At 41.0% G+C, this 13,089-nt stretch overlaps 1 protein-coding gene across 2 annotated transcripts in view; it reads left to right on the top strand.

The window, feature by feature from the left end:
• Positions 1-13,089, top strand: part of Acot9 (acyl-CoA thioesterase 9) — a 47,822-nt gene that overhangs the window by 31,160 nt on the left and 3,573 nt on the right. For both annotated transcript variants that reach the window (XM_027927348.2, XM_027927347.2), the window contains 4 exons: positions 7,031-7,104; positions 11,983-12,050; positions 12,689-12,800; positions 12,958-13,048. In XM_027927348.2, the coding sequence (XP_027783149.1) occupies positions 7,031-7,104; positions 11,983-12,050; positions 12,689-12,800; positions 12,958-13,048 (345 nt within the window). The remainder of the gene's footprint in view (positions 1-7,030; positions 7,105-11,982; positions 12,051-12,688; positions 12,801-12,957; positions 13,049-13,089) is intronic.

Raw genomic sequence — 13,089 nt, 5'->3', positions numbered from 1 at the left:
ATTGTGTTATTGAGTTCTATAGTTTCCTTATTCAACTTTTGTTTGGAAGATCTGTCCAGTGGTGAGAGAGGTGTGTTGAAGTCTCCCATGATTATTGTATGGTGGTCTATTAGACTCTTGAACTTGAGAAGAGTTTGTTTGATGAACATAGCTGCACCATTGTTTGGGGCATATATATTTATGATTGTTATGTCTTGTTGGTGTATGGTTCCCTTGAGCAGTATGTAGTGTCCCTCTTTATCCCTTTTGATTAACTTTGGCTTAAAATCTATTTTATTTGATATGAGTATGGATACTCCTGCTTGTTTCCGAAGTCCATATGAGTGATATGATTTTTCCCAACCTTTCACCTTCAGCCTATGTATGTCTTTTCCTATCAAATGCGTCTCCTGTAGGCAGCATATTGTTGGGTCTTGTTTTGTGATCCATTCTACTAGCCTGTGTCTCTTAATTGGTGAGTTTAAGCCATTAACATTTAGGGTTATTATTGAGATATGGGTTGTTCTTCCAGCCATATTTGTTTATTTATGTTACTAAACATGGTTTGTTTTCCACTTTGATTATTTTCCCCCCTTTAGTGTCCTACCTCCCACTGTTGGTTTTCATTGTTATTTTCCATTTCCTCTTCCTGTAATGTTTTGCCAAGGATGTTTTGAAGAGATGGTTTTCTAGCTGCAAATTCTTTTAACTTTTGTTTATCGTGGAAGGTTTTAATTTCATCTTCCATCCTGAAGCTTAATTTCGCTGGAAACACAATTCTTGGTTGGAACCCATTTTCTTTCAGTGTTTGAAATATGTTATTCCAGGATCTTCTAGCTTTCAGAGTCTGTGTTGAAAGATCAGCTGTTATCCTGATTGGCTTACCCCTAAATGTGATCTGCTTCCTTTCTCTTGTAGCTTTTAAAATTCTCTCCTTGTTCTGTATGTTGGGCATCTTCATTATAATGTGTCTAGGTGTGGGTCTCTTATGATTTTGCACATTCGGCGTCCTGTAGGCTTCTAGGATTTGGGGTTCTGTCTCATTCTTCAAATCTGGGAAGTTTTCTCGAATTATTTCATTGAATAGATTGCTCATTCCTTTGGTTTGAAACTCTGTTCCTTCCTGTATCCCAATGACTCTTAAATTTGGTCTCTTGATGTTATCCCATATTTCTTGGATGTTCTGCTCATGGTTTCTTAACAGTCTTGCTGAGCTGTCTATGTTCTTTTCAAGTTGATATACTTTATCTTCATTGTCTGATGTTCTGTCTTCTAAGTGTTCTACTCTGCTGGTAGTATTCTCAATTGAGTTTTTAAGTTGGCTTATTGCTTCCTGCATTTCTAGGATTTCTGTTTGTTTGTTTTTTATAACCTCTATTTCCCTGTATAGTTGATCTTTTGCTTCTTGGATTTGTTTATGTAATTCATTGTTGAAGTGATCTTTCATTGTCTGATTTTGCTGTCTGATGTCTTCCTTGAGACTCCAGATCATCTGAAGCATGTATATCCTGAATTCTTTATCTGACATTCCATCAGCTGCAGCTATTACCTCTTCTAAAGTTGAGTTGACCTGCAATGCTTGTGGTCCTTTCTTTCCTTGTCTCTTCATACTGTTCGCGTTCCTTTCTTCTTGGTGAAACTGTTGTGCTATTGAATTTTCCCCCTATATATTTATATTGGTCTTGTATAGTTGCAAAGTCTCCCTCGCAGGCACGGGCGGCGGCTCTGCCCCTCCGCCAATTGGGGCAATGTGCCTACCACGCCGGCAGGCCGCTGGGCCTGCTCTGCCAGTCGGTAGCAGGTCCGCCGTCCTTGCAGGCGCGGGCGGCGGCTCTGTCCCTCTGCGGGCCGCTAGGCTTGTTCTGTCGGTGGTCGCAGTTCTGCCTACTTTGCAGGCGCAGGCAGCGGCACTGCCCCTCTGCAGGCCTCTGGGGCTGTACTGCCAGTGGGTCGCAGGTCCGCCTACTTTGCAGGCGTGGGGGGGGGGCAGCTCTACCCTTCCTCAGGCCACTGGGCCTGTTCTGTCTCTCGGTTGCAGGTCTGACCTGTTCTGATGGTGGTCTCAGTTCCGACTACCTTGCAGGCGCGGGGGGGAGGGGGCGGCTCTGCCTCCCAGCAGGCCGCTGCTCCTCTTCTGCCGGTGGGTCGCAGGCCCGCCTACCTTGCAGGAGTGATTGGAAGCTCTGTCCCGCCGCGGGCCACTGGGCCTTTTCTGTCGGTGGTCACCCTTCCCCTACCTGGCAGGCGAGGGGGGTGGGGGGCGGCTCTGCCCCTCAGCAGGCCGCTGGGCCTGCTCTGTGTTTGGTCCCAGTTCCCTCTACTATGCCGGCGCAGGGGGAGGGGGCGGCTCAGCCTCTCAGCGGGCGGCTGCTCCTCTTCTGCCAGTGGGTCGCAGGCCCGCCTACCTTGCAGGAGTGATTGGAAGCTCTGTCCCGCCCTGGGCCACTGGGCCTTTTCTGTCGGTGGTCACCCTTCCCCTACCTGGCAGGCGAGGGGGGTGGGGGGCGGCTCTGCCCCTCAGCAGGCCGCTGGGCCTGCTCTGTCTTTGGTCCCAGTTCCCTCTACTATGCCGGCGCAGGGGGAGGGGGCGGCTCAACCTCTCAGCAGGCGACTGCTCCTCTTCTGCTGGTGGGTCGCAGGCCCGCCTACCTTGCAGGAGTGATTGGAAGCTCTGTCCCGCCCTGGGCCACTGGGCCTTTTCTGTCGGTGGTCACCCTTCCCCTACCTGGCAGGCGAGGGGGGTGGGGGGCGGCTCTGCCCCTCAGCAGGCCGCTGGGCCTGCTCTGTCTTTGGTCCCAGTTCCCTCTACTATGCCGGCGCAGGGGGAGGGGGCGGCTCAGCCTCTCAGCAGGCGACTGCTCCTCTTCTGCCGGTGGGTCGCAGGCCCGCCTACCTTGCAGGAGTGATTGGAAGCTCTGTCCCGCCCTGGGCCACTGGGCCTTTTCTGTCGGTGGTCACCCTTCCCCTACCTGGCAGGCGAGGGGGGTGGGGGGCGGCTCTGCCCCTCAGCAGGCCGCTGGGCCTGCTCTGTCTTTGGTCCCAGTTCCCTCTACTATGCTGGCGCAGGGGGAGGGGGCGGCTCAGCCTCTCAGCAGGCGGCTGCTCCTCTTCTGCCAGTGGGTCGCAGGCCGAATTTCATGTTTTAGTGGTTAAAAACTTCAGCTTTCAGGAAAAGCTGAAACTTGCTATTTAGTAGTTATTTGTCAAAATAGGTAAGTAATTTTTTAATTTGATATGGAATCCTTAAACTTCCATGATGTAATTAACAGTAATATTGTGTGTTTGTGTGTGTATGAGTACTGGGGATTGAACCCAGGACCTCATACTTGCTAGGCAAGTGTTCTACCACTGAGTTATATATCCTCAGCCCTAGTAATACTGTTTTTTTTTTTTTTTTTTTTTTTTTAAATTTGTCCTTTCTTTTAGTAATACTATTTTTGAGACAAAACATAATAAAATTGCTAGGGATGTGTCTATAATTCGTCCACACTTTTAATTGCTAGCCTGTTCCCTGCCATGGACAGCACAATCTTGGCATAAGACCTACCTTCTAGGGAATCTTGACAATTTAACTCTTGGACAAATAGTTTGGAAAAAGATATACAGGAATTTTTTAGAGCATATCAATGAAAATCAGAGCTAGACAAGTAAAGGCCTTTGTTTTAAACTTGCATTTATCATTGGCCATTTGATAATAATTCATTGCTTGAGTGATCTTTTTTATTCCTGAGAGGTGGCAGGGGTGATAAGCATTTTGCCTCTGGTTGGGTAGACCTGAGATATAATCCCAACTCTGCTGCTTATTTTTGGGTTAACAACTTATCTTCTCTAAGTCTCTATTTTCTCAAGTGTAGTCACAATACCATGTTATATGTTGTAGTATGGGTGAAATGAAGGAAAACCCCCCCATTTATACGAAGTGCTTAATGCTATGCCTGTCACACAGTAACCACTGTTGGCAGTAATGTTAATTTATTAGTAGTATTATTGAGGTATTCCCAAATCTTTATTCTAGACTTGACCTTCACAGCCACCTTTCTGAGTGTCCATTCTGTCTCTCCACCTTGATGTGCTATTGCTACCTCAAGTTCAGTGCCTTTCAGACTAAAGGCATCATGAGATCCTGATCCTCCTCCAGTCTCCCCTTTGCCAGCCTCCTATTTCCCCAAGCTCCAAAGCTTTGCTGTGGCTTTAATTTTTCCCTTGCCTATGCAGTCTTTTGCCAAGTCTTGCCAATTCGTCTCCTACAGACAGTCACCAGAATCCTTTCTTTCCTATCTTCTTGGCGCCTGTGTTTGAATTAAATCCTTATGGCCTCTTGTGCGAGTGACTCCTTCTAGTCTGTCCTCTTTCTGAATTTTATCCATTTAAAAATATTTTTAGTTGTAGACAGACACAATACCTTTATTTTATTTATTTATTCTTATGTTGTGCTGAGGATCAAACCCAGTGCCTAACACATGCTAGGCAAGTGCTCTATCATTGAGCTACAGCCCCAGTCCGTGAATTTTACCTATTTTTATCAGATAAATCTTCCAATGCTGATCCTGAATCACATCACTCCCCTTCTCAAAATGGATTCTATTGTCATGCATAACTAAAAACAACTAATAAAAAAAACCTTCAATGACTGTTACATGTGGATTAAAATCTAAACTCCTTTGACTAGGTAGGTCCCAAGATGCTTCCTAAACTAGCCTCAACCTACCTTTCCAAGTATATTCCCTCTGACTCACCATTTACTTACCTTCTTAGTTCTCATGGTGGACACTAAGCAGCCTAAGAATAGGGAGTTACACATCTTTGCATTCCCAGTGCTTGGCATTAATAAGTTCACTATAATGAACTATAATGTAAATAGTGAGTCTCATTGCTTATGCTTTTTCCTTTGCCTGAAATTTCTTGTGCTCTGGCACCTCTGTGTATTCACATTCCCTTTGTGCTGCTGGGTCACTTCATGTTCAACCCTTTCCCTGATCCTCCCAGCTTAAAGCATTTGTTCCTTTACTAGGACTCTTCCTCAGGACCTGCTTTCTGACCCTCTTTCCTAACATCTGCTACTTTCTGTTCTACAGAGCTGTACTCAAACATGTCATTTCTCTTCCTCTAGACTATATGTTCCTCAACAGCAGGACTTGGGTTTGAGTCTCCCTGCCTACTTCCTGATATCCACTCATTCAACTTTCATTTAGCAATTACTTATTGAGCACATGTTCTGTGCTGAGCGTACAGCAGTGAGCAAAATAAACAAAGTTCCTTTCCCTTGGAGTTTACATTCTAGTAGTGCCCATTAATGACATGCTTCAATCATTGATTGGCAAACATTGATTATTTTTGCTCTCTGGCAGTTTTAGTTCTGAGTGCTAGAGATGCATATGTGAAGAAAAATAGTCTTTGTCTATGAGGAGTTTGCTATACAGTAGGGAGATAGCCACACAAATAAATGAATATGATATATTATTATACAATATTTCTTAGCAGAAACACCATTAGCATTTTGAACAGGAAAGTTGTTTGTGCTGAGGGCCTATCCCCTGCATTGTGAAGTGTTTATCTCCCTGATTACCATCCCTGTAGATTCCCCCTCAGAATGCCTCTACACATTTCAGAATGCCTCTACACATTTCAGAATGCCTCTACACATTTCAGAATGCCTCTACACATTTCAGAATGCCTCTACACATTTCAGAATGCCTCTAAACATTTCAGAATGCCTCCCATAGAGATGGCATCTACTTCTCTTACATGGAGAAGTCCCATCAAGGGAGCACTTTATGAACTCAGCCTGGGAAACAGGCATGGGACAGGGAGGAACAGAGTGTTTTGAAGCATTAGACCTATGATATGAAGAAGGCATCAGGTAAAGGCAGACATGACTTGGAGATGATCCACAGCCATCTGCATCCCAGCACCTCTCACTTGTGAGCTGTGACTGGGGTAAAAGGTACAGGTATAAGGGCAGTGTTAGTGAACAAGTAGAGAGGAATCCCAGGCTGTGTTGCCCTGGGCTTTTTATGTTGTGCTAACAGGATTAGCATTAGTGCTGGAAGAAAAGGAGAAATAATTGGAAGGTTTGAACAGGGCAGAGGCATAATGAGATCAGTGAGATTGTTTCCACAGTTGAGGGGAAGGTGGTAAGAACTTGAACTGGCAGTAGTGATGAGTCCTCTATCATCTGTTGAGGAAGAAAGTGAATATACCCTCAGGTTATAAATAGCTTCTGTCACTACTTTATTATAGGACTTTCCCGGAAATACAAACTTTTAGGGGATAAAGAAACACCTGAAAAACTCAAAGGCCTGTACATTGTAAAGATTTAATCTACAGAATCATCACTGCTATTTCCCTCCCCGCCTTTTTTTTTTTTTTTCTGGTACCAGGGATTGAACCCAGGGGTGCTTAACCACTGAGCCACATACCCAGCCCTTTTTTGTATTTGTATTTAGAAATAGGGTCTCGCCAAATTGCTTAGGGCCTCGCTAAATTGCTAAGGCTGGCTTTTGAATTTGTGATCCCAGCCTCCCAAGCCACTGGGATTATAAATCTTCACCACCACACCTGGCTATTTACCCCTTCTTGAGAGGTCCTGTGCTTGGCTAAGGAGGCATCTCCATGCTGGCAATTGGCACACTACATTCCCTGACAATGCTAGTGTCTGTGAATGTGGTCACAGGTCCACGTAGATAGATACCATCAGGAGGAAGGGGAAGCCCAGAAAGAAGCCCAGATTCTGTGTGTTGCAGTCAAGTTTAGTGCTGATGATGCAGAAGGTCCCTCCATGACCTTTGCCATTGAATCCTAGTCCTGCACAACCCCAAAGCCCATCCCAGAACTTTTCTCACAGTGTACTGTTTGGGCTTTGAACTATCTTTCTCCTCTGCTAGACCATTGGCTCCTTGGATAGCCCCTTAGCAGATGGTGGTTAATGAGTGCATTTTTTCTCTTTTATTTACTTTCAAACTTTGTCAAAACATGTATGCTTTCAGAGTTGTGGTAGGTTTTCCTAATTAATGCATTTTTTTACATCTGCATTCTTTCCTTTGTTTTTTAGTTGCATGGTAATGAATTTTGTCCTGTTTTGGATGCAACATTCGTAATGGTGGCTCGTGATGCTGAAAATAAAGGGTAACTGCTATTTTTCCATAATTCTTTATTTTGAACAATTTGAAAGATACATAAAACTAGAAATAAACTATAATGAACTTCCATACATTCATCATCTGGACTTAGCAGCTGTAATTGTAACATTTTTTGCCAAATTTACTCCATTTATTTTTTTCTTTAAAGAAAATTATAATATTTTAAAGCAAATCTCAGACATAATGACATTTCACCTCCAAATACTTCAGTGTAGGCATCTTTATAAAAATGGGGATATTTTATTTATTAACATGTATTCATGTATTAATTACACATCTTAATGGGGTTCAGTATGATATTTTCATATATGCATACAGCATGCACTGATCAAATCCAACCATCCTTTTGCCAACAATCTCTAGTAATCACTAATCTATTTTCAGGTAATCTCGTTTAGCTTTCACCCATTTCACTACAAATGACTATGTGGCTGAATAATACTCCATATACTGAATAATATGTCATATTCTTTATCCATTGATCAGTTTCTGTGTATCTTGGCTGATTCTGTATTTTAGCTATTGCGAATAGTGCTATAATAAACATGGGTGTTCAGATATCTCCTTTGTATGCTGATTTTATTTCCTTTTTGAATATATACACAGAAGTGGGAGAGAGATATAGTAGATTCCTTCTTTCCCTTTCTACTTTCCTTCTTTCTTCACCCCACCCCCCTTTTTTTATACTGTAGATTGAACCTAGGGAAGCTCTGTCACTGAGCTACATACCTAATTTCCCCTTTTTTGAGACAGTGTCTTGCTAAGTTGCCCAAGTTGGCCTCAAACCTGTGATTCTCCTGCCTCAGCCTCCCAAATACCTGGTATTGCAGGTATCCAGCTTGCTGTGTCCAGCTTGATAAATCTATTTCTAAAAATATGTTATGTATTATGTTCTGAATAATGGCTGTTCTAATTAAAATTTCCAACAAGAGTTCACTCTCCTCCATAACATCACCAGCATTTTTTGTTTTGCAATGCTGGGAATTGAACCTAGGGTCTCACACATACTAGGGAAGCAATCTACCACTGAACCACACCCATAGCCCTACTTTTTGATAATAGCCATTCTAATTGGGGTGACATGGTATCTCATAGTTTTGATTTGCATTTTTCTGGTGGCTAATGATATTAAACGTTTTTTCATATATTTGTTAGCCATTTGTATCTCTTCTTTTGAGAAGTGTTTATTCAGATTTTTTGTATTTTAGTTGGATTACTTATTTCTTTTAATTGTTTGAGTTCCTTGTATTTTGTGAATATCAACCTCTTGTCAGATGCACAGTTCTTGTCAGATGTACAGTTTGCAAGTATTTTCTCCCATTCTTTTTTGTAATATATTTATTTTTAAAAAATTTTTTTAGGTGGACACAATATCTTTATTTTACATTTATGTGGTGCTGAGGATCAAACCCAGTGCCTCGTGCATGCTAGGCGAGCATTCTACCACTGAGCCACAACCCCAGCCCTCTCCTATTCTTTATGTTATGTCCATATTGTTGATAATTTCCTTTGCTATGCAGAAACTTTTTAGTTTAGTGTACTCCTATTTGTTTATTTTTGCTTTTGTTTCCTGTTCTTTGGGATGTTTTAAAAAAATCTTTGCCCATTCCAGTGTCCTGAAGTGTTTTACCTGTTTTCCTATGCCAGTTTCATGTCTTATACTTAAGTTTTTAATATATTTTCAGTTGATTTTTCTAACTGGTGAGAGATAAGGGTCTAGTTTCCTTCTTTTGAATGTGGATATCTAATTTTTCCAGATCCATTTATTGAAAAGATTGTTCTTTCTGTGGTGCATGTTCTTAGCACCTTTTTTGAGAATCAGTTGACCATAGATAGGTGGGTTTGTGTCTAGGCCTTCTATTCTGTGTCTATTCTGTGTGTCTGTTTTGATGCCAGTACATGGTGTTTTGTTTACTGAAGCTCTATGTGTATTGAAATCAGGTATTATGATGCCAAAAATGAGGATATTTTCTTAAATAATTACATTACTGGGCTGGAGATGTATCTCAGTGGTAGAGCACTTGCCTAACATGCATGAGATCCTAGGATTGATTCCCACTACTGAAAACAAAACAAAAAAAACCTCAAGATTACATTATCATTGTCATGCCTAACAAATAGCAAGTCCTTAATATAATCTAACATTACGTTCATATTTAATTTTTCCCAAATCTATTTTAATGATATTAGTTCATTAGTTAGTGACATGGTTTTCCCACCTTTTTGCTTTTGAAAAAAGGTTATTTGTGAGCCGGGCATGGCTGTTCATACCTGTAATCCCAACAACTCAGGAGGCTGAGGCAGGAAGATTATAAGTTCAAAGCCAGCCTCAGCAACTTAGTGAGGCCCTAAGGACTTAGTAAGACCCTGTCTCAAAATAAAACACAAAAAAGGGCTGGGAATGTGGCTCAGTTAAGCAACCCTGAGTTCAATTGCTGGTACCAAAAAAAAAAAAAAAAAAAGTATTTGTGAACCTATGGTTTTATTAGGTGTATTTAAATACATTAATGTCATTGTTCTCTTTTTTTTAGTTGTAGATGGGCATAATACCTTTATTTTTTATTTTTACGTGGTTCCGGGGACCGAACCCAGTGCTTCACGCATGCTAGGCAAGCACTGTACCACTGAGCCACAACCCCGGCCGATAGTCATTGTTCTTGATGCTCAAGTGTTTTAGTCAGCTTTTTCGCTGCTGTGACTAAAGGATCTGACTGAACAACTATAGGGGAGGAAATTTTTATTTGAGGGCTCACAGTTTCAGAGGTCTTAGTTCATAGAAGGTTGGCTCCATTTCATGAGGGGCTCGAGATGAGACTGAACATCATGGTGGAATGTGTGGCAGAGGGAAGTAGCTCACATCATGGCGATCAAGAAGCAGAAAGAGACTCCACTCTCCAGATACAAACATATACACCAAAGCCACACCCTAATTCCTACCTCTTCCAGCCACACCCTACCACTTCAGATATTAGGCTAAGGCTATAACCCAATCATTCTCCTCCAAACCTTCTTGCATTGTCTCACAGGTGAGATTTGGGGGACATCACATCTAATCCATAACACTCAGTGTGTGCTATCTTTTGTCAGTAGGGGCTCCCATGTCCTTTCCACCTTTTTCCACTAAGTCTTTGATACCTTCTTGCTCTCTGGTGTGACAAGAAGTCTTGGGCAAATTTTACACTTCCTGCCCAGGCCTGGAGTCAGCCATTTTTCCAAGGAATCCTGAAGTACTTTTTAGAAGGAGCTAGTATTCAGAGATCAAAATCTGGGCACTGGAACTATATATTGCTATGATTTTGTCACTGTTTCTAGGGCTTTTCAGGATACAGAGCTAGGATATACATCAAACAACAACAACAGCAAAAAGTTCCTACAAAATCTCATGAGCAGATTCAGTCATTTTCAAGTCAAATTTAACTGTACAGACATTTACTTATCTTTTTTCTCTTAAATTGAATTTTTGGCTCCCAACAACAGTTTTATCCAAGGCATCCAAACAGAAAACTGTCTAATTGTGGGCTGAGAGGGAATGTTATCAGATTTTTCCTTGTGCAAGACAGAATCCAGCAGCCTATGAGAGATCTCATTTGTACTAGAAACTTGATTAAGCAGCAAGAAATGAGAACTCTTTCCTATTGTATAGCAAACTTGCTTGGAAAACCAAGTCAAGAATGGAATATACCAAGAATATATACCAATATATATACTGATGAAATATAGCTAAGGATAGCTCCCATCTATACCTATCCTTCCCTCTATCCCTTAGCTGACCTACTGTGGACAGTGGCTGGCCCGATTCCTTTCCTTTTTTTTGATATTTATTTTTTAGTTTTAGCTGGACACAATATCTTTATTCTATTTTTATGTGGTGCTATTTTATTTTTATGTGGTGCTGAGAATTGAACCCAGTACCTCACACATACTAGGCGAGTAGTGCTACCACTTGAGCCGCATCCCCAGCCCCAGGCCTGACTCCTTTTCAAACAGCCTGGGCATTGGTCCAAATTTCTCTTCTAGCCGATGCATTACAGTTTTCAAAGCTGCTATTTCAATTCTTTATTACCACTATTGTTTCATAAAACCTTTGGATTCTACTACAGAACAGGGCTCTTTTCCCTTTTTTATTTTGAAAGATTTGATGCTTACAGAAAAGTAGGGAGAATAATGCAATGAACCCCCATTGTGCTTGTCACCTGAATTCACCAGTTAACATTGTACCTCATTTGCCTTACTTCCTTGCTCTCTATAAATACACATATACACACATTTTTCCTGAATTATTTGAAAGTAAGTTTGAGACTGCTTCACCCCTTAGTAGTTAAGCATGTATCTAACAGAAACAAAAAATTCTGCTACACAACCTCAATGCCTTTGTTATAGCCAAGAAACTTAACGGTGATGCAGTTATATTATTTAATATGATTCACATTCACATTTCACCAGTTGTCCCTAAAATATCTTTATAGCTCCCCCCCTCCATTCAAGATCTGATCAAGGATTTTGTGCTGTAGTTGGTTATGGTTCTTTAGAAGAGTGCCCCTACCAATTTTCTGTTTTCTAAGACACTGACATTTTTGAAGAGTCTAAATTAATTGTCTTATAGAATGTTATACCATCTGTATTTGACTTTTTTCTTGTGATCAGAATTACACTTTTTCAAAAGCATCAGTATTCATTTTATGTGAACTTTCCATTGTACTGATGAGTATGTAATCAGAAGTCTTCCTTAATTTTTCCAATATTCTTGTGTAAGCAATATTCAAAATGAATGGCAGAAGTCTTTAAAACTAGTAATTGTTCACCTTCAATTTTTATTAGATAAAGGCACATCTTAAATTGGATTCTTTTCTTTTCTCCTCTTTAGGCCAGCATTTGTAAATCCACTCATCCCTGGAAATGTGGAGGAAGAAGAGCTCTTTAGACAAGGAGAATGTACATGAACTTGTTTATAATAAAATAAGTTTAAGAAGTACATTAATTATACTGCAGAAGAAATTATTTAAGATCATTTTTGGAATCCTCATACCAATCAAATGTCTTACTCATACCAAGAATTTATTGAAAATACCTTTTTTTTGTTCTTTGGACTCCATGATTTGAGCAATTTTTTTGACCAGATGAAGTTAAGTGAAGCCATTTGTTTTCTCATTTTTAATGCTGGTCAGGGCTCTAGACCAGGATAATAACAAGTTTTCTCTCATTGAACTGATAACTGGTATAATTTCCATCTGAAAGCAAAGACTCACTGAAGAAATTTGGGGAGGGGACATGTTGGGGATTGAACCATGGCATTGTGCATGCAATGCAAACACTCTGCCATTGAACTACGTCCTGAGCCCCTCACTAGAAATTTTATGTGGCCTCTGTAGCCTTCTCTTGGATATAAGTATTCTGGTAGAATTTTTTTTAATTTTTATTTTTTAATTTGTTCTAATTAGTTATACATGACAGTAGAATGCATCTTGAAACCTCAAAATACTGCATTTTAGGCCCCAAGGCACCCAGGTCAGGACCCCATGTGCCTTAGTGTGACCCTCCTAATCATAGCTTTTTATTCTCCTATGTTCTAGTGAATAAGGGGAAAAGAATTGCTTTCAGTTCTACTTCATTACTCAAAATGGCTCCCAGTGCCAAGGAGAGGAATACCATACATGAGATGTTTCTTAGCACACTGGATCCAAAGTAAGTTAGGATGACGAGAATCCAAGAAAGCACTTAAGCTTTGGCCTTTTCCAGAGCCAAACCTCCCTGAGTGTATTGGGAGTTATTTGTGAATGTTTTCCTTCTCAACAGTGAAAACATATTGTTAACAGGGTTTAATCAATCTCTGTTTGTATAGGACTATAAGTTTTCAGAGTCGAGTTTTGCCTCCTAATGCAGTGTGGATGGAGAGTACAAAACTGAAGAGTTTGGAAGTTTGCCACCCTCAGGTATTTAGAAATTTGTGAGAAATCTTCTGAATAGACTAGCT

Source organism: Marmota flaviventris, chromosome X, assembly GCF_047511675.1.
Source record: "Marmota flaviventris isolate mMarFla1 chromosome X, mMarFla1.hap1, whole genome shotgun sequence".
NCBI classification, from domain to species: domain Eukaryota; kingdom Metazoa; phylum Chordata; class Mammalia; order Rodentia; family Sciuridae; genus Marmota; species Marmota flaviventris.
This window is presented reverse-complemented; position numbering and strand designations above follow the sequence as displayed.